General features: G+C 40.7%; 1 protein-coding gene across 1 annotated transcript in view; it reads left to right on the top strand.

The window, feature by feature from the left end:
* Positions 1-22,409, top strand: part of phb2a (prohibitin 2a) — a 70,608-nt gene extending 48,199 nt beyond the window's left edge. Inside the window, exons 7-10 of the mRNA XM_084327996.1 lie at positions 9,451-9,554; positions 16,497-16,574; positions 21,046-21,125; positions 21,393-22,409. Of these exons, the coding sequence (XP_084184122.1) occupies positions 9,451-9,554; positions 16,497-16,574; positions 21,046-21,125; positions 21,393-21,411 (281 nt within the window). The 3' untranslated portion in view covers positions 21,412-22,409. The remainder of the gene's footprint in view (positions 1-9,450; positions 9,555-16,496; positions 16,575-21,045; positions 21,126-21,392) is intronic.
* Positions 22,410-24,101: the final 1,692 nt, after the last annotated feature.

The raw sequence follows: 24,101 nt of genomic DNA, 5'->3' as shown, positions 1-24,101 counted from the left end.
TAGTTTTTTAACGATTCTCAGCGGAGAAATAAAAAGTATACAAGCAATATGGTCGCACTGTAGAGCCCTGTATTGTGTCCATGCTGCATTGCTGCGTATGGACCATATCGATCTGAGACTTCAGATAGCTTGGGGCTGTACCATTGACTATGTTGAACATGTGGTTCAGTTTCATCTGTTCAACCCTGAGGTGCACTGGTAGCAGTCCCACCTTTTTTAAATTGCCACTTCCTACATGCGTTCTGGGAGAAATAACGAACGGTGGTGTAGTGGTTAACACTGTCGCCTCACAGCAAGAAGGTCCAGGGTTCGATTCCCGCTTGGGGACCAGGTTTCCATGATGCCAGGTACCCAGGTGGGGTATCTCCCAGGCCTTTCTGTGTGGAGTTTGCATGTTCTCCCCGTGCTCGCAAGGGTTCCCCCCCCCCGATAAGATAAACCCAATGGAAAAACATGCACAACAACAGATCGCTAACGCTGTGGCGTCCTTGACGAAGACTGACAGGAGCACTTGGATTGGTCCCCTGGCGCGGCTCACGTTGACGCCTGTCTGCTCCCGGCTGCCCTTGGGGGGGGAAGGACGACTGGATGGGTAATCGCAGAGACGAATCGCATCGGCGATTCTAAAGAGACGATGCATGCGTGTGTGTTCCGGTGTGTGTGCTAAAAACTAACCGCTGTGTGTGTACCGCTAAAACATTGAGTGTCGTTGCATGCTGAATAAAGACCTCTGCAACAGGTCCTGCATTATTATATAGTTTATTTTTAAATTTAGTCGACAGACCACTGTACCATGCTGCGCTCGCATAGTCAAATTTACACTGAAGCAAGGATGCCACTAACAGTTTAACAGCAAATTCAAAAAGCCTGCTATTCCGATACAGGAACTTGAGTTTGCCTGCACACTTGGATAGAATGTTGGCAGCACTAGATTCACATGAGAGAGACTGCTCTAGTGTAAGTCCTAGGTACTTGGCGCTAGTTGTCCCTGTGATTACTGCTCCGTTCCATGAGATCGACTTTGCCTAATCCCTTTGTTGTGCCAAAAAGGATTGACTCAGTCTTGCCTAGATTAATGGACAGCTTGTTATCTATGAGCCACTCTCTGACACTCAGAAGTCGGAGCTCTCTCAATCTCCCTGACATCCCTACCTGGCACCAGAAGTGCTGAATCATCTGCATACAATAACAGTTTACATTTCACAGATGCTGGCATGTCATTGACATATCAGAAATAATAGAGGACCTAAAATGTATCCTTGAGGCACCCCACATACAATGTCCAAAGGTTCTGATCTGATGCTTTCCACCTCACATACTTAGTTCTCCCTGTGAGATAAGAAGTGAACCAACTGACAGCAGCCTGACTAAACCCAAGCACTCTAGCTTTGATGACAATATAGTATGGTTCACGGTATCAAAAGCTTTCTGGAGGTCAAGCAAGATCATTCCAACATAATTGCCATCCTCAACATTTTGCTTGATGTAGTCAATCAGATGAATGAGACGGGTCTCTGTGGAGTGGGCTGCTCTGAACCCTGACTGGTGTTCATACAGATACTCCTCAACCTGCTAATAAACTAGAGTCGACGCTCAACTATCTTAGATGTAACTGTTCAAATAGAAATCGGCCTATAGTTTCCAACGTCTGTCTTACAATTCTTCTTAAAAAGGGGGACAACCCTGGCCTTTTTTAGTTCAGACGGAAATTTGCCTTTGTTAATCGACATTGGGCAGTCCGATGCTTAACCTTAAGCCCGGAGCCCTTTTTTTTTTTTATATATATATTATATTTTAGCATTTTTACAGCTTTTTCATGGTCACGCAGGACCGACAGAGGAGGGGGCGAACGGGAGGAGAGGTGGGGAGGACATGCGACAAATAACGTCGGGTGCTGGGATCGAACCCGGGTCGGCCGTGTAGGTGCGCGTGGCACTATGGTACGCGCCACAAGGGCGCCCCCCGGAGCCCTATTTTCTGAAAATCCGCCTAAAATACATACCTAATTACCGTACTTTTTGCACTATAAGCCGCACCTGACTATAAGCCGCAGCAGCTAAATTGAATGATGTGTACATATATAAGCCGCACTGGACTATAAGCCGCAGGTGTTTGAATGTTTAATTACCATATGTAATTAGCTTTGGGACACAATACTGTCGGACAAATAACAAGCATTAACTCATTTACAAGTTGTATTAAGTTTAGCAAATAAGGGAACAGATAAATAACATTTCAATGCAGTCAAAAAAGCAATATTTAGATGTTTACATTTTCGAGTTTGGTCACGTCGAGTCACATATAAGCCGCACCGTTATATAAGCCGCAGGGTCAAAAAATGGGGAAAAAAGCCGCGGCTTATAGTCCGAAAAGTACGGTAAATGGAATATTGCTCCACTTCAACAAGGTTCATTTGCATGTTCTTGGTAACTAGGGACATCTATGGACTAGAGTTGCACGGTATACCGGTATTAGTATAGTACCGCGGTACTAGTGTTCAAAATGATACTATACTGTGTTTGGAAAAAACTATTTAAAAAAATATATATATATATTATTTATTCATTTATGCATGCGAATGCCTTCCTATTGGAGCACAGCGCTGCTGTCAGTGGTGACGTTGCGCTACTTTATCGGAAGCAACCTTCTGGAATGAAGAACAACAAACTAGTCACGAGAGCTAGCATAGCTCGTCCAACGAATGTTGGCATCAATGGCATGACTACAGTACTGATAGGAGCTACTGTAGCACGTAACGTTAGTTATCACATCGGCAATCGCAGTGAGGATCTTTATTGATTAACGTTAGCTAGCTAGCTTTAACTAGAATTATAGTTCGCTAGCTATATAAGCAGTGTTAATTTTGTTGACTAAATTGATGACGAAAGATGTTCGTCAACGAAGGTTTTTTTCATGGCGACAACGAGACGTGACATCACGTTATTGAATACCATGTGACGCTAACGACACTAAATAGTTTATTAAATATCGTTGACCACAACTGAGCACACAAATGTAATTTACAAAAACCAGGACGAAATTTCTCTTCATGTATGTTGACATTGTTGACAAACGAGACGAGACAAACTAATTATAACTTTTCTTAATGCCATCGTCCCGACAGAACAGTGACGGCTGACGGGAGCTCTGTGTTATTAGCATTAGCTGGAGCTATTTGAAAAGCTAGTTTTAGCTTAACCTTACCTTGGCTAAAGTTGGGACTATTCATAATCCAGCTGCAGACCTGCAAGCAAAGTACAGCAAGTTGGCAAAGGAGTATTCCAAGGTAAATAACTTTTTCACCAGTAACGTTACGTTACATTGTTTGTATTTCCATCTAGCCCGCGTTAGCTAGTGGCTAAGCTAGCTCACGCTAATGTGGCTAACTGATCGACCTCTCCCACACAATTAATGACATGTTGCGGACAGCCATACCGGTGACAATGTTTAGCTTTTAGTGTCAAATGATAAGAGTCTGAGGCGGAGTCTCAAAAGAGAATGTTGAATATTTCTTTTGCATTAAAAATCACAACAGAGAGCCTCTGCTAGGAGCTAACAAAAACGGAGCAGCCTGGATAGGAAGTGCGCAACAACGTATAATGTCCGTGTGGAACCAACGTGCCAACAACAACCATTCCGTGGGTGAAGCATAGTTGGGCATAGAACTTTTAATGATACTAATACTAATCTATACAATCACCTGTTGTTGAATAAATACCATTACTTTCTAGTTATTACTAAAAAAGAGTATATATAAAACTAGGGGTGCACCGATATATCGGTCGGGTATCGGTATCGGCCGATAAGTGCCTTGTTGACTGCTATCGGCCCATCGGCCGATAAGCTCAAATGTGCCGATAGCAGTCGCAGATAAATACCCATCAATTTGTGTAGCGTCAAAAGGCAAAAAAAAAAAAAAAGTTCACTCGCGACCTACCTGCGCAACGCCCGCCGTCCCCCACACACACACACAAGCTACTGCATCAAAGTAACTACTTATGATTAACAAGGCATTCGTTTTGTGGCATTAACGTTATATAGTTAGTGTTACACGGACAATAACATCAGCATATTATTATTACCCATAGCAGCAAGGCATTACTCCGAGTCCGTTCATTAGCTACCAGGAGATGCAAGACTAACGTTACTGGTGAAAATGTGATTTGCGTTGGAATACTCCTTTGCCAACTTGCTGTACTTTGCTTGCAGGTCTGCAGCCATTATTGCTGCATTATGAATAGCCCCAACTTTAGCCAAGGTAACGTTATGGCTAAACCTTTAACAATAGTTAACGCTAGCTTTCGGTTAGCTGTTCAATGCTATTAATAAAACAACTCCCCGTCAACACCCTCTCTCGGGAAGATGGCATTTAAGAAAGTATCTGCTGTTAAAATGACACAAACATTCGTTTTGTGGCATTAACGTTATATAGTTAGTGTTACACGTTCAATAACAAGCATATTATTTACCCGAAGATAGCAGTAAACAAGGCATTACTCCGTTAGTCCGTTCATAGCTCGGTTCCATTCCGTTGCTCATTCCGTACCCAACTACACATTCTGCAATCTGTTAATAAAGTTTTCAACCAGACAAATGTATAGAAAGGCTTTGTTTTATTATAACATTTGTTGCAGTAAAATCATTGTCTCATTTGGTCATGCTGTGGAGCGCCGGTCGGCGGGCCGGGCAGCTAACGTAGCTACGTTAAGTGTGTTCTGCTCTCGCAAACAGAACAATGGCGGCATGTCCGAAAGTAGAAAATGAATAAACGCTTGCCGATTGGTGGTAAGGACAGCAGGAGGTGGGTGCTAGCGGTGTGGCGTAATTGGCCGAATCGACTGTCAATCAAAACTTGCGTTAACCCCCTTAACTTTAACCCCTAAGTTAGGGTTGTGACTTAGAGGTGGTCTAGGTCCGGATAGGGGTTAAGAGTTGGTCTAGCCCTTTACATCCATCTATCTAAATATTAATAAATTATAATGAATGCTTAACTACCCCTAAGTTACCCTAACCAGACCTAGACCACCTCTAACTCTAACCACTAACCAGACCTATTCCATGTGGCACTTTAACACTGACCTCAGAATGTGATTTTATATAATGTTTTTATGCAAGCAGATTGCAATCGGTGTGTACTACTAGTACTACTGTGGGTTCTGTTTACTTAGTTTACAGTATCCTGTTATAGAATAAACCGCTGCCAGACACAGCAGAGAGATAGAGGACAGACATGACAGAGGACAGACACAGCAGAGAGAGGACAGACATGGCAGAGAGAAAGGAAAGACGGCAGCAAACAGAAGACGGACAGAGTTCAGCGTCGTCTCTCTGGTCAGAAACAACGTCACCACATCCGTAATGCTCTCCTTGATGCATACATTGGACCATGTCTACACCAACATATACTGTAGGAGCAACAATACATTGAACCATGTCTACACCAACATATACTGTAGGAGCAATAATACATTGGACCATGTCTACACCAACATATATACTTCCTGTGTATCACTTGTGCCACCGACTCAGATTCCCCTAGGTTAAAAAATAAATACGCAATTTAAATCAGAAAATGTTCCATGTTGACTATTTCTGACAAGTTTTTTCCATTAACTAAAAATAGACAAAAATGTCACCCGTTTTCGTCGACTAAATCTAGACTAAAACAAAAAAGACAAAATTGAGACAAACTGACTAAGACTAAAATGCTCAGACATTTAGTTGACTAAAACTGACTAAACGAAAAATAAATGAAGATGACTAAATATGATAAACGAAAAAGGAGCACTTGACACATGACTAAGACTAAAACTAAAATGACAATAGCTGCCAAAATTAACACTGTATATAAGCTAACATTAGCCGAGTTTATTCTATGCAAAATGTGCTAGCTAGCTAACGTTAATCAATAAAGATCCTCACTGCGATTAGTTAGTTATCATAACCATCGGCAATCGCAGTGAGGATCTTTATTGATTAACGTTAGCTAGCTAGCACATTTTGCATAGAATAAACTCGGCTAACGTTAGCTTATATAGCTAGCAAACTATAATTCTAGTTAAAGCTAGCTAGCTAACGTTAATCAATAAAGATCCTCACTGCGATTGCCGATGGTTGTGATAACTAACGTTACGTGCTACAGTAGCTCCTATCGTTGGACGAGCTATGCTAGCTCTCGTGACTACAGTTCCTTATACGAGCATTAGAAAATGTCCACAATGCTATTCGCAAGAATAGAAAATAAATTGAAAAGCCTAATAAGAAGCTATACATAGCCTAAACTGCTGTGCTGAAAGCTAGTAAACACAGCATCCCCTGTTGCCTACCCACAACAGAAATTAATTTATGCACACGTGCATCTCATTTCTATGGCTTAGTCACAAACGTTATTTATACAGAGACATTTGACAATTGCCCATTAATGGTTCATACATGCTGTATAAAGACAACGGAAATCTATTATTTTTGTTAAACGGCCTACAATATGACATAACCTAGTTCTAGATTATGATAGGCTATAATCAGTCTCACTCATCAAAATGTTTTCTAGGTTATGGTATCTCAAACTAATTAGGCCCTCTGCTATGACAAATGTATAATAATACAACTATACTTTTTCTACCCCTTGAATTTTTTTTAACTACAGAAGTCTGCTGCATTTGGCTCAGAGTGACTCCCCCCACTCGGAAGCAATCTAACCTCTGCTTTTTTTAGCAGCATATTCAGTACACAAATTAGTCCAAAGATGATAAAAGGATCAACAGGACAGTCGCAGAGTTAATCTGTATGGACCAAGTTCCAATATATATACAGTTGAGAAAGCTGGGTTCAGAACCCTTGTACAGCAACTGTTTTGAGTGCAAAAAAAGTTCTCCAGCATTTTGAATGCCATTGCTTTTAATTTATTTATTCTTGTCATTGTTCATTGTTGTGTTTTAAAATAAAGAACAATAATGACATCTGAGAGTGTTTCCCTGATTTTGAGAAAGTATTGAAATTCATATTGGTATAGTATCGAAACAAATGTTGGTATCGTGACAACCCTACTATGGACATATTGTGTCTATTACTAGGCTTGCTTAAATTGTGATGAAACAAAGTAGAATATGAATTATGATTCTCTCATCCGGACCAATGCAATTTGAAATATTATTATAGAATAGCAGGCCTATAAATGACTTTATTATAGCCAATTCGCACATTTATGGATTGGGCCAAATCTTCTCTTTCAAATGGCCGAGTTCAATTTGGATTTAGTATCACCAGGCGTGCATGAAGAACAGATAATGAAATCTACTGTATGTACAGTAGGTTTTTTATTCTTGTAAGAGATCCGCCATTTTGAAACTGATTTCAAATCGGATGGTTGCTAAATGCTCAAAATAGGGGAGACAAACTAGCTGCACTCCAATATGTGCCAATAACGTTCAGTTTTGTGGTATATAATCCAGAGTAATAAGAAAAATAAAAAATAATAATCATTCATTTGCTTGAAGAAAGCTATAGGCCTTTGGGAAGTGTAGTTTTCAAAAATTCCAACGCTCATTGAAAGCTCTGGATGTCCTCTTCTGAAAATGACTACATTCACAGACGGCCGGTAATTCAAAATCGCAGATTTCCACGATAACAAAAAGAAAATTAAACTAAAATCGCACTAATAACACTTTAACCTATTGGTAAACAAACGTATTGATGAAAATATACATTATAACTGCTGTTGTGACATGGTTGTTTATTCTTGAATACGTTTGGAGGAAAAAAATTATAATTGTCAGACAGTGTAGAGAGCTTTATTTATAACGTGATATCCTTTTGGGACAGGTACCGGTCCCGTCGGGTGGAAAAGGTTAAGAGGTTAACGGGGCGAATTAATAGTTTTGTTTTTCCACAATATAGACTTTGAGCTCAATTCAAGGCTGATGCCGTACAGACAAGCACGGAAGTCAGGATGTTTCAAAGTAAAAGCTCTACTCTGATAGAAAACGGACACTTTCTGTCTCATGACATCTTCCGTGCATGCCGATCAGCTTAGCATTCTGCCACAAAGGTTCATATTGTGGAAAAAATACAAGACCATTAATCACCAAATTACAACTAAACCATAACAGTACGCACAGTAGTAGGACTTTTACAGCCAATTAGAGTGACCACAGAGAAACTCCTATGGATGCAGAAACAAACGAGCCTTTGAGCATAAGTGAGCCAGATCCAAATATCAAAACACTATCTTCAAAGCCACTAACGTTCAAATGTAGACTAATTATAACTTGTATTCCTACCAAGTCCTGATTTACACATTACTAAGAAGGTCATTGCACCACTCCAATAGGGGCAGTCGGCAACTCATCTTTGATTGTTGATTGGCTCGTCTTAGCAATGACTTTTATGTCAAAATTGTACATGTCACAAGTAATCGCTGTGCAACCTAATTTTAGTAGCTGATTAATAACAAGCTAAGTAGTTACTAAGCCTCTAGTTTGGATTTTACAACCTTAGAGAACTTGGGTTTAGCTGGTGCAACACAAGTAAAATCAGTAAGTGTATTGGACAAGATTGACATTTAGAAGAAAGCCTCAACTCTGCATGACAAGACAAGAATAATACTAGATAGATAATACATAGATAGATATTATATTGTCAAAACAAGTCTGACGTTTATCTTGCATCACAGAAAGACATAAATTAAGACAAGAAACGGGTGCATACATCTAACATAACATTACAATCCCAGAAGACAATATTCAAGGCCCTTCAATCTGTATTTGATCTGGGATTAAGCTCTATGGTTAATTTTAGGATTGTCTGGTGCTTCTACAAGACCAATTATTAGAAATCAAACCATGACTTGGAACAATATACAGGCTAAGGTACCTCCAATGTACCAGCGATTCAGAATCAGAAAGGTCTTTATTGCCAAGTATTTTTCACATACAGGGATTTGCTTTGGTCGTTTTCGGTGCGACATTAACGGCCAGATAATACAATAAAGAGGTGGAGTAAAATAATGAAATATGAACTAAGTTGTGCATAATATAATTATGAAATAAATTATAGGCCAGGGCTCTACAACTGTAAATAAAGAGGTTGAATAAAATTAAATGGGATATAAACTAAATTAAATATAGCACAATAGAATATAGTACAATTATAAGTAAAACATTGAATGGGAATAAGAATAGGCCAGGGCTGTACAACTGGGCAAGATGTATTGTGGTCAAGTATATACACTAATTAGAATGAAATAACAATACAGTGCGATGGGATAATTAGCATGGCTGTGCAATAGGGCAGTTATGTGCAAAGAGTATGAATCAGCGAAGTATGAACAAATATGTTTTGATTGTTGATGCAAGTATATAGTCCAGTAGGGATGTGTTAATGTAACACAGTGGGGGGTGTCAGTGAGGGACATACTGTAACCCTGTTCCGCCGCGCGTCTTGTCTCTCCAGCCCAGCAGGAGGCGCAGCGAGCTCAGTTCTACGTGGAGAAGGCCAAGCAGGACCAGAGGCAGAAGATCATCCAGGCAGAGGGAGAGGCAGAGGCGGCCAAAATGGTGATCTCCTTTTTCATCTCCGAATTATTACTGCTAAAGCAACTAAGGGGAGGACGTCCTCTTTGAACTTGACTCAAAAGTGCTCATGGATTGGACAGTGGTTGTGTGAGCTCTTACACCCGAACACATTGTCTTCACTTTAATTATAAATGTAACATTTCATTCTCTGACCTTCTTCAGTACATATATATATTAGGGCTGTCAGTTTATCGCGTTAATTAGATTAATTAATTACGTTATGAAAATTAACTCAAAATTAATTACAAAAAAATGTTTATTTTTTTTTATAATAATATTTTTTTTGTATCTCATTCATTCCATAAGCATGTAGAATACACATTTACAGATTTTTTTTTAATATGGTCCATTTGCATGTTCTTGGTATCTGATTCTAGGGACATCTATGAATCTCAGGGAATGTATTCCCAGTGTCAGAAATACTGTGGGCTAGATCCACAAAGAATGGATTGCACGGTGCAAGTTGCACCCTTACTTACAATTCATTATGAATTGAAAATGGGGGACCCTGATGTAAACAAGACGAAAGTCTTTCTCTGGTCTGCATTCCCCTAACAATTGTGTGTATTGAGCCGTATTGTACCCATTCTGCAATCTGTTAATAACATTTTCAATCAATCAATCTGCGCGGTGATTGATTGAATGAACATTTTATTTTGAGTAAATTGTAATTAACCAAATGACAATATCAATACATTTTTTTTTTTATCTTTGACTGTGAATAACACCATGCTCAAATTGACCAGACCTGAAAAATCTAAGCAAATTAATAGATGGAAGATGATTAAACAGAAGGTTTTGTAGATACAGTACTGAATTCTGCCATCCGGACACATGCAATTTGAAATATAATTATAGAATATAGAATATGAGGCATAAAATGGTAATGCGATTAAAATGCGATTAATTAGATTAATTAATTACAAATTCTGTAATTAATTAGATAAATTTTTTTAATCGCCTGACGGCACTAATATATATATATATATATATATATATATGATAGCGCGCACGCGCAAGTGAAGACTGTGCAGGTATTCCTGACTCCTAAACGTAATTATTTACTCAAGGTTTTTATTAAGAGACTCACTACATACCAGTACTATATATAAAGATGACTCTTCATCACCATGGTGATGCACTATATATATACCAGTACTATATATAAAGATGACTAGGGGTGTAACAATGCATCGATCCTAAGGTGACCATGGCTATACACTATATACCAGTAGTACTGTATATAGATATTAATAAATACAGTTAACTGGCCAAGTCAGAATCTTAAGAACCTACAAATCTACCAATCAATTCACTTCTATCTTGTCTGCATTTGTTTCACTCTGTAGAACGGTCGGCCTTAACTCATTCCCCGCCAACAACGATTCTACTCGTTATTGGGCGCCATCCTTTGAACACCAACAACGAGTATACTTGTTATTTGATCGTTTTTCCTTTTTTTTTTTTTTTTATATATTCTATTCAATGTCACAGACCTGTATGTTGCCGTTAAAATACTACTACTATGGCGCGACCCAGGTGAGTCGCCGTCGGTTTTGTGCCGCAAAGATTGTGCATACTTTTAGCTATTATGTTTATTTTTACTACTTTTTTAAATGGAAACCACACTGGCGGGGACGTCATACGACCACCAGTCACTTATAGACCTAAACTCCGGACTTAAAGAGGAGTTTAGAGACACTTTATGCCAAGATTGGCCACCGGAGAATAGGCGGGAAAAAGACAAAGACGGCGGTAGGACAAAACACGTGAAAAAAAACAGGGGAAGGAGAAGCGGAATCAGAACCCAGCGTCTCCTGCATTGGTGGTGAGCGCCTTGCCCACTGCACCACCTAGCCGCCCCTGTCGGACCATTTCTTTACCTCACGTGACACGATGGAGTCACGTGATCTCTGCCTGTAGGCAGGAATAAGCAAGATGGAGTCATGGTCCGATGTGCTTCTAGCCCCCGCTAATGGCGGAGCCGGTACTGCCTTGTAGCCGGCTCTGAACGGGGTGTAGCAATGATCCAGCGTGTTTCCTCCCCTGGTGGAGCAGGCCATGTGCTGAAAAAAGGATGGCATCACTTTCTTCAGATTCGCCTGGTTGAAATCGCCGGCTATGATCATAGCTGCGTCCGGATGTTTAATCTGGCCCCTGTAGCTCCGCCAGGGCCCTGGCGGTGTTCGCTTGGGGAGGGATGTACACCGCCGTCATGATGATCGCGGTGAATTCTCGGGGGAGAATTGAATGGCCAGATGTTCCAGGTCCGGGGAGCATGAACTGGAGAGTATCTTAAAGGAAAACTCCAACATGGCGCTGATTGTGGATTTTAGGAGAAGACTGCAGGGGACACACACACCACTGAGGATAAACGGGGCTACCGTGACAGGGTGAGCAGCTTCAAGTACCTGGGGGTCCACATCTCAGAGGATTTGACATAGACAACACACATAGACTCAGTAGTAAAAAAGGCGAAGCAGCGCCTCTACCACCTGAGACGGTTAAGGAAGTTCAGAGTATCTGGGAAGATACTCAGCCGAGCGCACCACGGGTATTGCACTACCGCCCCTGCAGGTCCTATATAACAAGAGGTGCAAATCCAGAGCCTGCAGAATAATGAAAGACCCTCACCACCCCAACAACAGCCTGTTCAAGCTGCTGCGGTCAGGCAAACGCCTGCGAACACCAGCAACTAGGACCGAGAGACTTCGGCTCAGCTTCTTTCCCCAGGCCATCAGAGCCTTGAACACTGAACTCTCCACACACATGAGCACACACACAACACACACGCTCACACACTAGCAGCCACTTTAACATGAGCACACACACACTCATGCTGCACACGCTCACACTTATGGTCACTTTACAAAAGGAAAGGTCAAGAATAGTATAGTATAACTTGAGATTGTGTAATATAGCATTGTATAGCAGTATACTTAAAGACCCAGTGACCCAGTGTACATAAAGACCCAGTGCCTCATCCGTAGCTAACAGTGTATCGCACTATCACAGGACCTAGCATGTCCTACCATGCTCTGTAAAAACTCATGTACATATACCGATATGCCCTACTTTGATTACTTGTATTATTGCTAGGGATGCTCGATATTGGCTTTTTTACCGATACCGATATACCGATATTGTCCAACTCTTAATTTCCGATACCGATATCAACCGATACTGATATATGCAGGGCCCCCCCCCCCCCCCCCCCCTATCAGTGCAGCCTAGCAGTAGCAGTACAGAAGAGTGGCGGATGTGACGTCGGTAAACAAGCCACACACACCGCAGAGCAAAAGCGGGGGACACAGTGAATGTGGAGCGGCCTCGGCTCTTACCAGAGAGTGAACATGTTAATCTTTCTGAAAAATAACTGCTAGAATACTCAATCAGCAGCAGAGTAGTTAATTGCTGCTAGATTGTTTGTTTAATCAATTGTAAAATACTTTCATTTATTTGTTATTTAAATATATAGATGTGTATTTTTTGATCAGCAGAATAGTTCATTGCTGCTAGAGTGGTTTGTTTACCCTTAGTTTATACCTGTTGTTTTGTAAAATACAATACCTTTATTTATTTTGTATTTAAATATATAGATGTGTACCTTTTTAGTTAATTTGTAAAACATATTTTCTTTAAATAAACATAACATTTGGGGGAGCTCCCGTAGCTCACCGCATATCTCGGCGCTATTTCTGCGTCGGGGAAAACCGTGCTCGTTACGGATCTGGGGGACACGAGTTCGATTCCCGGACCCGCCGTCATTTCTCAGAATGTCTTCCCCTGCTCTACATCCCATTTCAACCTGTTTCTGTCGTCATGCTTGACCAGAAAAGCGATAAACGCTAAAAAATAAAGTTTAAAAAAAAATAAAATAAACATAACATTTATTTAAAGATGTGTGTATATATATATATATGTTCTAAATAATAATAACTTTATTTTAGTGCGGTCAGGCGATTAAAAAAATGTATCTAATTAATTACAGGATTTGTAATTAATTAATCTAGTTAATCACATTTTAATCTCATAACCATTTTATGCCTGATATTCTATATTCTATAATCACATTTCAAATTGCATGTGTCCGGATGGCAGAATTCAGTACTGTATCTACAAAACCTTCTGTTTAATCATCTTCCATCTATTAATTTGCTTAGATTTTTCAGGTCTGGTCAATTTGAGCATGGTGTTATTCAGTCAAAGATGAATAAAAAAAATGTATTGATATTCTCATTTGGTTCATTACAATTTACTCAAAATAAAATGTTCAATCAATCACCACGCAGATTGATTGATTGAATGAAAATGTTATTAACGGATACAGTACGGCTCAATACACACAATTGTTAAGGGGATGCAGACCAGAGAGAGACTTTCGTCTTGTTTACATCAGGGTCCCCCATTTTCAATTCATAATGAATTTTAAGTAAGGGTGCAACTTGCACTGTGCAATCCATTCTTTGTGGATCTAGCCCACAGTATTTCTGACACTGGGAATACATTCCCTGAGATTCATAGATGTCCCTAGAATCGGATACCAAGAACATGCAAATGGACAATATTAAAAAAAAAAAAAAAAAAATGTAAATGTTTATTCTACATTCTTATGGAATGAATGATACAAAAAAATTTGTAATTAATCTAATTAACGCGATAAACTGACAGCCCTACTTTATTTGTATAGCACCTTTCATACAGGGGATTGCAGTTCAAAGTGCTTTACATCAGTAAGATGTAAATAGTAATGAAGTAATAATAATACATTATTTATTTATTAAATTATGTTTATAGATTTTTTTTTTTTTTACAACTGAGGTAGATGGATTACATTTTTAGAGACTAAAGTACTGAAAAAAGGTACCGTTGGGTACCGGTATCGATTCACAGGTACCGGTATGACGGTATCGGTTAACATGTTAAAGGTACCCATCCCTAGTGTCCCGGGACGAAACGCCAATGCTTTTAGTAGAATTCACATAGAGCCCTATAACTCAGTTTCCCAGGAATTAGCCTGGATCACTCCGAAACTATACTTATATTCACCACAGGATAACGTGCAAATGTATGCATAACATTTTTTTCTTTTTTGCATCTTCGACAGAAGATGGTTACTGTCAAGTGACCATAGTATTGTATCCATAGCTATAATATAGATATAGCTCTACAAACAAGGTAACACTCCTATCTTTAAAGCGTGGCCTGGCTAGAACAGGGTGAGGCTAGTCCCCGGCGGTCAATGAGTTAATGTTCTCCTAAACTAGGTCATTGGCAAGATCAAACTCATGCACATTCTGGCAGTGGCTGGTTTGTTTCCTGTTCCTCAAACAACTGCCGTAGCCAACCTGTCGAATGTATTTATTTGTCAGTTTGGTTGCATGTTTATTGTTGTCTTTTAAGCTTCTGTTGACAAATTGCGTCATCACTGATTTAGAAAATTAACATTAATTGTAAGGCAGTTATTTATTTAATGATGCATGTGTCTCCCCCCACACACACACCTAATGGTTACCGTACATGCGTGACGAGAGCGATCTTATAAATGCATTGTGAACCTCTGACTAGGGCTGTCTTAAATACTTCGAAGCTTCTAAGCTTCGTTCGATGGCACAAGCTTCGTTCGATGGCACAAGCTTCGAACATTCAAAAAAAATCGAAGTTTATAAAAAAAAGAAAAAGATAAAAAAAAAATTTAATTTTTTTTTTACTTCGATGTGTGTGTGTGTGAGAACTACCCATCCCAGTTAGGACAGCCGCCGAATCCCGTCCAATCTTTCGCCGTCGACTAAAGACTCACTTCTTCAACCATTATCTGAAATGATTAAAAAAAAAATAAAAAAATCTAACCGTGACTAACCTTACTGTCATGCACTTTTCCTAATAAACTAACCTACACTGTAACACGCAACACTTTGATAAACATTGTTACTCAGCTGATAGAGTTGTACCCTTCTTGCTGTCTTGTCGTACAGAACTTGTAAGTCGCTTTGGATAAAAGCGTCAGCTAAATGACTAAATGTAAATGTGTGTGTGCGCGCGCATGGGGCCATTGGGTGGGGCTGGGGGACAAATACACTGGAGGAAAGTAACCCAGCTCAGCACTGCCCAAATTATATCATCACTATTGCCTGTTTGAAGGATATCATCCTCAAATACATATACACCTACATGCCTTGTAGAATTCCACACATAAGAAAGATACTGGGATGAATAAACAAAATAGGAAATAAAATTTAGATAAGGTGCTACTGAGATGTTTTGGTGAGTTCTTTGTTTTTTTGTGGAAGTTGCCCTTCTTAAAAATGCATGAACATTCACTGATAATTGGTCTGTAGTGGAGTCTACAAGGTCTACATTGCCGGACCATGTAGAATCCGGACCTTGTAGACTGACATAATTCTGTGCATAGTTTAGTCTACACAGGCCATATTTCAAATAATCAAAATCTTACTTCATTCATCTTAAACATTCTTGATTTGGGGGATTGGTAGTTCCCATGAAATCTGAAGTTGTTCAAACGACAACAGCGATCCACCTTGAATTAAATCACACAGCCGAGTGAAACCTTGTTGGCTCAGTCACGAAAGGGGCTACTTAATTAATTAATCCAACCCACTTTATTTATAGAGCACATTTAAAAACAACAAAGTTTATGAAAGTGCTGTACAAGTCCCACAACATAAGATAAAAAAATAAAATAATATTTTTTTTAAAAAAAATTCGAAGCTCGGCCCCGAAGCTTCGATTGCCAAAAAAAGCTTCGAAGGTCAGCCCTACCTCTGACGCACCTAATTCTTTGCTATTGACGTAGGATGCATCATTAGCAACAACCTGAAGAGTGGCAGAACTTGTTCAAGTAATGCCCTCTTGGCTGTTGTTCCTGAATGGCGTCTAACCAACCCTCCCTGTTTGTCTCAACAGCTGGGTCAGGCCGTGACGAAGAACCCCGGGTACCTGAAACTCCGGAAGATCCGGGCAGCCCAGAACATCGCCAAGACGGTAGGGAGAGCAGCGGACACGCTGTGCCGCCTCATGTCGCTCAATGAGCGAGGCACTGAGACTGCCAGGTTTGAGGGGGTGGGGGGGTTGACTCTCACAAGGACCACCTATTCATAAGTCTTCTCGCGACATGCCACGTCGACCAATATGGCCCAGTGCCACGATTGTAAGCAAATATCAGGTGATCATCCTTAAATGACAATCACCTGTTCTTCACCGACCAAGATAGCTGTGATCGAATACTAAAATTGTTCATGGTAGTGCCTTTTGCATAAGAGTCCACCGACCATGTTTATTACGCTACGTTTGTTGTAGGGCTGGCCCCGAACTTTGGAATGGTTTGGCATTCGGATGATCCATTTTATTTATATATTTTATTATTATTACTATGTGTAGATTATCTCCTGTTTGTTCATTATGAGCCGCCGTGTGTGGGGGGGGGGGGGGGGTGCTCTACTGATCATTGATTCACATATGAACTAATTTCTGCACTATGCAAACGGAGGACAACAATTATAGACGTAGCCAACTAAGCCCTAGTCCACTCCACACCTACATGTATATTTTAGAAAACTTTATTTTGTCCTCCCTCTTTTATATATTAAAATATATTATAATAATAGACTTTCCACACCAACTGTGTTTTAGTAAATCTCTGTCCACAATGCAAAATGAGAAGTTTAAATGGTGAGTTAAAAAGCACTCCGTCATTTAGAATCAGTGAACACTGCTGCCATTGTGATGTGACATTACGACACAACATTTGACCTCGTTACCTGCAGTATTCCTCATTTTTAGACATGTTTTTGTGCGAACGAACATTTGCAGCTTCGTTCAGAAACATCAACAAATGTCTGAAGCCTAATAACTGGCATCCAGGCCTAGTTTGTAGCAGTATGTGGTTGTATAGGTTTGAGACCACTAGATGGCGCCATAAGGTCAAGTATTTAATGGAGGTGGGCAGCATAACAGTGTAACTCTTACTGGAAAGGTAAAGGCAGTAGAACAGTATCTGTGTGTGTGTTGAGGAACAGCTCACTTTGTTCTCTAAAGCACCTTTCACACATGCACTGGACTCCTGATGTTAACTGCACATTAATCGGAGCATGTGCGAACACAAACAAATTATTTTGTGCAGAGTCTACCCTCCCAGCACCAAGTCTTAAAAGAACACGCTGACATTTTGGGAAATTAGCTTACGTCTTCTTCAGAGAGAGACAAGAAGATGGATGGATACCAGTTTCCTCTCTGTGCGTTCAGTAGAAAGCTATCTGGCTGCATGTTAGCCTAGCTTAGCACAATGAATGGAAGCGGACAGTGCCGGTTAGCCTAGGCCAGGGGTAGGCAATTAAGTTTGGCCGAGGGCCAAATTTCTTCCAAGCCATTATATGGGGGGCCGGAAACAAAAACAATGGCTAATTTTATATGTTGATAGTGAAAACATTTTAACTCTGTGACAGACCACCTTATAACTAAGACATACATTTGTGGCAGAGGCAGATAATGGACAAAATAAACGAGCTGCATAGGTGGCCTAATAAACTGTAACCGACATACACATTTCCACTGAACATTATACATTTGTCTGTTTGCCATTTTATTATATAACCAGAGACAAGCGCCTCTCTCTTATTGGCCTATCTTACATTACGCACAACCAATGTGTCTATCTGACGGCCCTTTCTGTGGAGCACACTGGACTATTGAGAAACCATTTCTAGCATTTCCATTGGCTATAGTGACAGACATAGATATATGATAAATGGATAAATACAGCGGATTAGATGCAGTCCAGAGAAAACAACCAATCTAGATATTTCAAGATTCTATGCTTTACATCCGCGCATTCTCTGAGAGATGCACTACATTTTTAGATGACAATCGATTCCGATACAATAAAGCAAGTCTTTATCACAAACAAATCCAAAGATATTTAATGTTTTACAAAACATGTCTAGTGTTGCGCCAGGCTTTAGAGGGTTAAAAGCCTAATAGTATTTTTTATTTAGTTAATAAATGTCTCGTTGTAATTCCTTATATACCTAATGTAGCGCATCTTCTTGAAGCAGATTCAGCTTTTTTTGCTCTGATTTGACTTCAGTTTAATTGCATTGTTACTGTTCACATGTGTGGTGCCGTTAGTCATACAGTATATAAGTAAAGATAAAGTTTGAATGACTTACTGAACTGATGTTTTAATCTCACACCACACATGTGGTGTGTGGCTTGTTTGTTATTTCAGCACCAGGCGCTGTCCACCGACTTTTTTCATGTTGAGCAAGCTCTACATTGCACCTCGCTGCCTACCTGTTATTCACTCTCAACATGGATAAAACAACGTATAATAAGCATTCTTTAGGTGGTGGTAGTTTCTCTATTTGGACATTATAGCTAACATATAGCCTAGCCTAGTTGGTCTGATATATAAAAAAAATAAAAATAAAATTTTATATTCTGAAGGGCCAGATATTATTGCTGGCGGGCCAATTTCGGCCCGCGGGCCGCCTATTGCCAACCCCTGGCCTAGGCATTGTCCAACTAACACCTCTCCCGAAGGTTAACCGGCACTAGGACTAAGCCAGATAGCTTTCTACTGAACGCACAGAGGAAACTGGTATCTATCTTCTTGTCTCTCTCTGGAGAAGACTGTAAGTTAATTTCCCAAAATGTTGGCGTGTTCCTTAAGTCTGTGTAATGACCAACTGAGCCCATGTCGGAACACAAGCAGATCATTATTTTCCCCCGCTGGTAGTTTAATGAAACGGTATGGGTTGTGGATCAAATGTATGTGTTATCTTCATTCTCTTTCATTCTTGACCAATGAGAAGACGCATGAGGCATTTGTCTCAAAAAGGTTTGAGCGAGTTTGCCAGGTGCACCCATTATCCCAAATCAAAACCCACCTTTTCACCAAATTTGTAAATGACTCTGCCTGATTTCCCCTTTTTTCTTTAGTTTTCTTTCTTGCCTTTTGATTCATTTTTGTTGTTACGTTGTTCCCTGTCCCCCTCCCTTAGCTGTTAAGCGCCTTTGGTCTCCTGAAAGGTGCTATATAAATTTAAGATATTATTATGTTCCAAAAAGTGACTGTGGATACATTTATATTAGATGTGTGCTTCTGTGTTTTATCCTGTATGAAAATATTATTAAGTAGTCATAATTTGTTAATAAATATGTCAGCTTTTGCTCGGTAATGCTTTGAAACAGGAGCTTTTTTAAATATCAAGTCGAGATGAGATGCTGGCCAGTTTGCTCCACTGTCTGAGGATCAGGTATGAAACAGTTTGCTCGTCATCCAAAAACGTTTATATAAATTAAGTTTATGATACAAACATTTTGAATTGATTGTAAACTAGGCTTGGGCCATAGGGCGATATTATCGTTTACGTATCCTGCATGTGGCCACGATAATAGCCCTCGCGTGTCCCCAATTACAGAACAATATTTAATTATGAATCTGTTATGAAACTTCCTGTTGTGAAACTTGTTCTATAGTCTCATTTCCCTCTTCCTCTTGCTTCACCGCATTGTTGTAGCAGATCAAAAAAGGTAACATTATGCAAGCCTACATTCTGACCCTGTACCAATAGACCACTCAGAAGACTGTCTCCCGCACCTCCACAGCCGTAGCTACAACCACTTAATGTCAAGGCTGTCCACATTCATTCATTTTCTCTCCCCACTCTCTCTCCCATGATTTCGGAATACCGGAAGTGTTGCGGTAGTCTATGATGTTACCGCATGTAGCCTAACTTAGTGGTGAAAACGTTGGAAAGATGTCTGCTCTCGGTAGCAAAAATATGCAAATGTGCCTAACCTGATGTCAACTTTTTCACTGAACTGAGTCCCTCCTACTGAAGCCGCCTAGCTCTCCAAACTATGCAGTGTAAAATACAGTAAATGATGGGCACAAACGACTCCATAAGGCACAGACAACTGAGTCTATATTCTAACAACGATCAACAACTGAGACTGTTTAGTCGAGGTTTAAGCAAACGCAACATATTTGATTTGCAATATGACTCACCAAGCCATTGTATCGTTTCCGATGTGAAAAAGGCAGTCAGTGATGCAGAGTTCTATGCACTGACCACAGTTGAATTTCAGCCTTTCGTAAACAATTTATATAGTTTCACTGCATTTTTTTTTGTGCTGTACGTAACATTATTGGTCACTGATTTCATTTGCAAGATTTCATGTTTTGCATCACGCCCTCGCTCTATCTAGGTGCGCAGAATTTCCATATGTGCGAACACGTCTGCCATGCAGAATCGTATGTGTGCTACATGTGCAAAAGGGCAACTCCAGGCAATGCCCGCAACCCCGATTCTCTGCACATTGTCCAGTGTTCAACAGTTGGAAGTGTTGACTTTACAATATGAATCCATTTTGTGGATTCAGTGAAATGGAAGTTTGAGGTGTTGTTTTTTTATATAACTTTCTTTTTTTGTTGTCTGCTTCCTTAATGTAGATGGCGCAATCTCAGAACAAGATTTACCTGAGTGCAGAGAACCTGGTGCTCAACCTCCAGGACAGTAGCAGCTTCAATAAGTAAGTTCAGTCCATAGTTTTTAGTATGAATCATTTGAATTTTAACACGCAACATCTAGGGCTTCAAGCTGTTTTTTTGGCTATTTCTGACTATTTTTGTGATTTATAAAAAGGAAAAATGTACTCTTACCCATCAACATAATCATTGGAAACTGAACTATCTTATTAACCCTTTACATAGTAAAGAACATTGGAATACAATGATTATGTCTTGATGTTGAAGCTGAACCTAAAGTTGTCCCTCTCTCCCTCATCTTCCACCTCCAGTTTGACATTGCCGAAGTAAAAAAAGGAAGAATGCCTGAAGAATTGTCATTCCGTATGTCCAGTCAGCTCTGCCTCTCTTCAGATCCTGCTTCTTTCCTCTTAATTATCCTTACACTTGTCAATACTGACACCCCCCCCCCCCTCAGACCACCTCCATATACACAGGTCTTCCAGTCTGTGAACTGTTGATATTTATAATAAGACCTACTGTATGGTGTTGTGTTACAGAAAAACGTGTCCCTGGTTTATCACTGACGGCAAATTTAGAAAAGCGTGTTTTTGAATGGAGTTTTGAAACCTGGAGACCTGTGTACATGGGTGTCTGTAGATGATGTCTCTGAATCTCAGCTGAGCCTCAGCTGGTTTGAGTTTCAACAAGGCTCCATATGGACACTCCAGTGGAAGACAGAGCAGCAGAAATGACCCAGTGCAACCCCACCCACCCCGAGAGCTTTTGTCATCACCCCCCCAGCTGCCTTCAGATCAAGACATGATGACATGGGTCTTCAGAGCCAACCATTGGGTTCGCTTTTTTCCCACCATAGCAGAAAGGACTCCATATACGTAACCATGTTTTACATTTCGTAACTCTCTCTCTCTCTGGCATAAGCGACTCATTCAGTAGGCCCACCGTTTTTGCGAACAACACATGTTATGTTGCCGGTTATGTTATGTTGCCGGTGTGTCGCGCTCGGTTCCCTAGAATTTACGTCTGGTTTGAAAACAGCGGGCCTGGCGAATGCCAATGAGTATTTACGTCACATGTTTATGAAAAGGCACCGCTGTGAATGCTTCATACAGTTAGTATAACAGTAATATTACTTTAGGCTACGTGTTTCCCTTTTTTTTTTAAGTTGAGTAATTTAAACCACATGTACATCCTTTCTGCTTGGCTCTGGATAGTCCATTGATTTAAAAGAAAATGTACTCTAATGAGAAGTGGCTCAAGCACATTGCAATGGGGTTGAAACTGAATAAATATGCTGTGGTTTTTTTTGAGCACCTAAGCAAACATGAGTTTCTTTTCCAGCGATTTTATACCTGTGCTACCTTTTCTAGGTCTGAACTGAAGCGTAGGACTAGCCTATTAATTTTCTCTGTCAACCACTCTTTGGTGATCTGTGCAACAAAAATGACACAGTCTATTCATATACATACTTTCTCCTCTTAAATGTCCAAATGTTACTCTTTTGGTGGGATTGAACCGTGTTCATGTACAGTAATGTTGCACACCATCTCAAAGTGACCTCCGGCTTGTCACCATTAAACTGCTATTGAAGATTGATCTGTCGGGTCTTAAGGTAGAAAGAGCTGGAGGGGACAGTGCGGGTCTTCAAATACATGAACAAACTAAATGTTATCCGGTTGCAAATTTTGATTGATGGATCATCTTCCATTTTGCAGGGTTTAAACAGTGCTGTGGTTATTTATAGCCTGTTGTGAGTGCAGAGAGAAGATGGCAGGGCCCATACTGCAATGCCCTACTGAAGTCTGGTAGATGAGGAAGGAAGGGGGAGGGCCTTACGGAGCCTGTTGTGTGTTGGAAGTGGAACAAGTAACAACACAAAGCACTGGTTCCCGTGCTCACGTTTCTCCATGCACTGAGGCCAGCTACTGTTGCTCTTCTTTTTTACTATGGGTAAATAACAGGAGGGACTCCGAGGGAGAGACGAGTGCTAAAGCCGTTCTCAGGGCTCGGCAGGTTCATTGCAAAGTGCTCTTGTCTTGTATTCCTCCTGGCCGTATGGGGGGTGCAGCTACGGCTCGCTGAATATTCATGAGTGGAAGAGGGCTGAGAGACATGGAGCAGGGGATTGGCTCCCGCTATCCTCCCTCGTTGCCTCTTAGCCAATCAGGTGCGACTGCACCGTTTGAATGATGCCAGCAAGACTTATCTGGATAGTTTTAAATGGGGGGGGGGGGGTGAATCCTTGCTAATATGATATGCGGCGGTGTATTGTGATGATTAACAATGAATTTATACCACATAAATACAGGTGGGGACTGCAAAGCAAAATGGACGAGGCACAAGACAAATAGGGTTGTCCTGTTTTGTTTTGACTGGCGTGTACAAACATGCGGGGTCATCCCGATGTTCCCCGGGTCCAATGTTCCCCGATTGATTGATTGCAATTTTTATTAATTTTTATTTTATTAATGTCCGCATTGTTTCGAACTGGTTAAGCTTAGACCCTCTTTCGAAGTTGGTTAGTGTTTGGAATCAGGGCTGGTGGTCTGTCTATCTATCGCTACCGGGGAACATAGGACCCGGGGAACATAGACATGCTCCCGAACATGCAACCCCTGAAGCCAGAGGAAAGACTTGCTGCTTATTCAACCTGTTCCCCGCCGCCGATTACAGGCAAAGCCGTGTGAAATGCCCGCTATTCACATGACCCCATTTTTGCTATAGTTCACGAGTGCCTGTTTAATCTTTCTGCCTGGTTGATCTGTAGTGCATGATTGCAAATTCGCTATTAAGATTAAGAGACGAGCCGCAACCGCAAGGACGGGAGGGCGAGCTGAGGTTTTGGATACAGTGGAGAGATCCCTCATACACACGCTCACGACTCCTACCGCTCACCCCTCCCGCCCTCTTTCTGCAGTGCATAAACAAGGACGGATTACCGTTCAGCTGGTCCATCTCCATGGAAACACTGACCTCACACTGTGACCGGCAATCTGGGCCGGTCGCCATGGCGATCCACT

Source organism: Notolepis coatsorum, assembly GCF_963971535.1.
Source record: "Notolepis coatsorum genome assembly, chromosome: 13".
NCBI lineage: Eukaryota > Metazoa > Chordata > Actinopteri > Aulopiformes > Paralepididae > Notolepis > Notolepis coatsorum.
The sequence above is the reverse complement of the archived record's forward strand: the minus strand, read 5'-3'. Positions and strand labels throughout refer to the sequence as shown.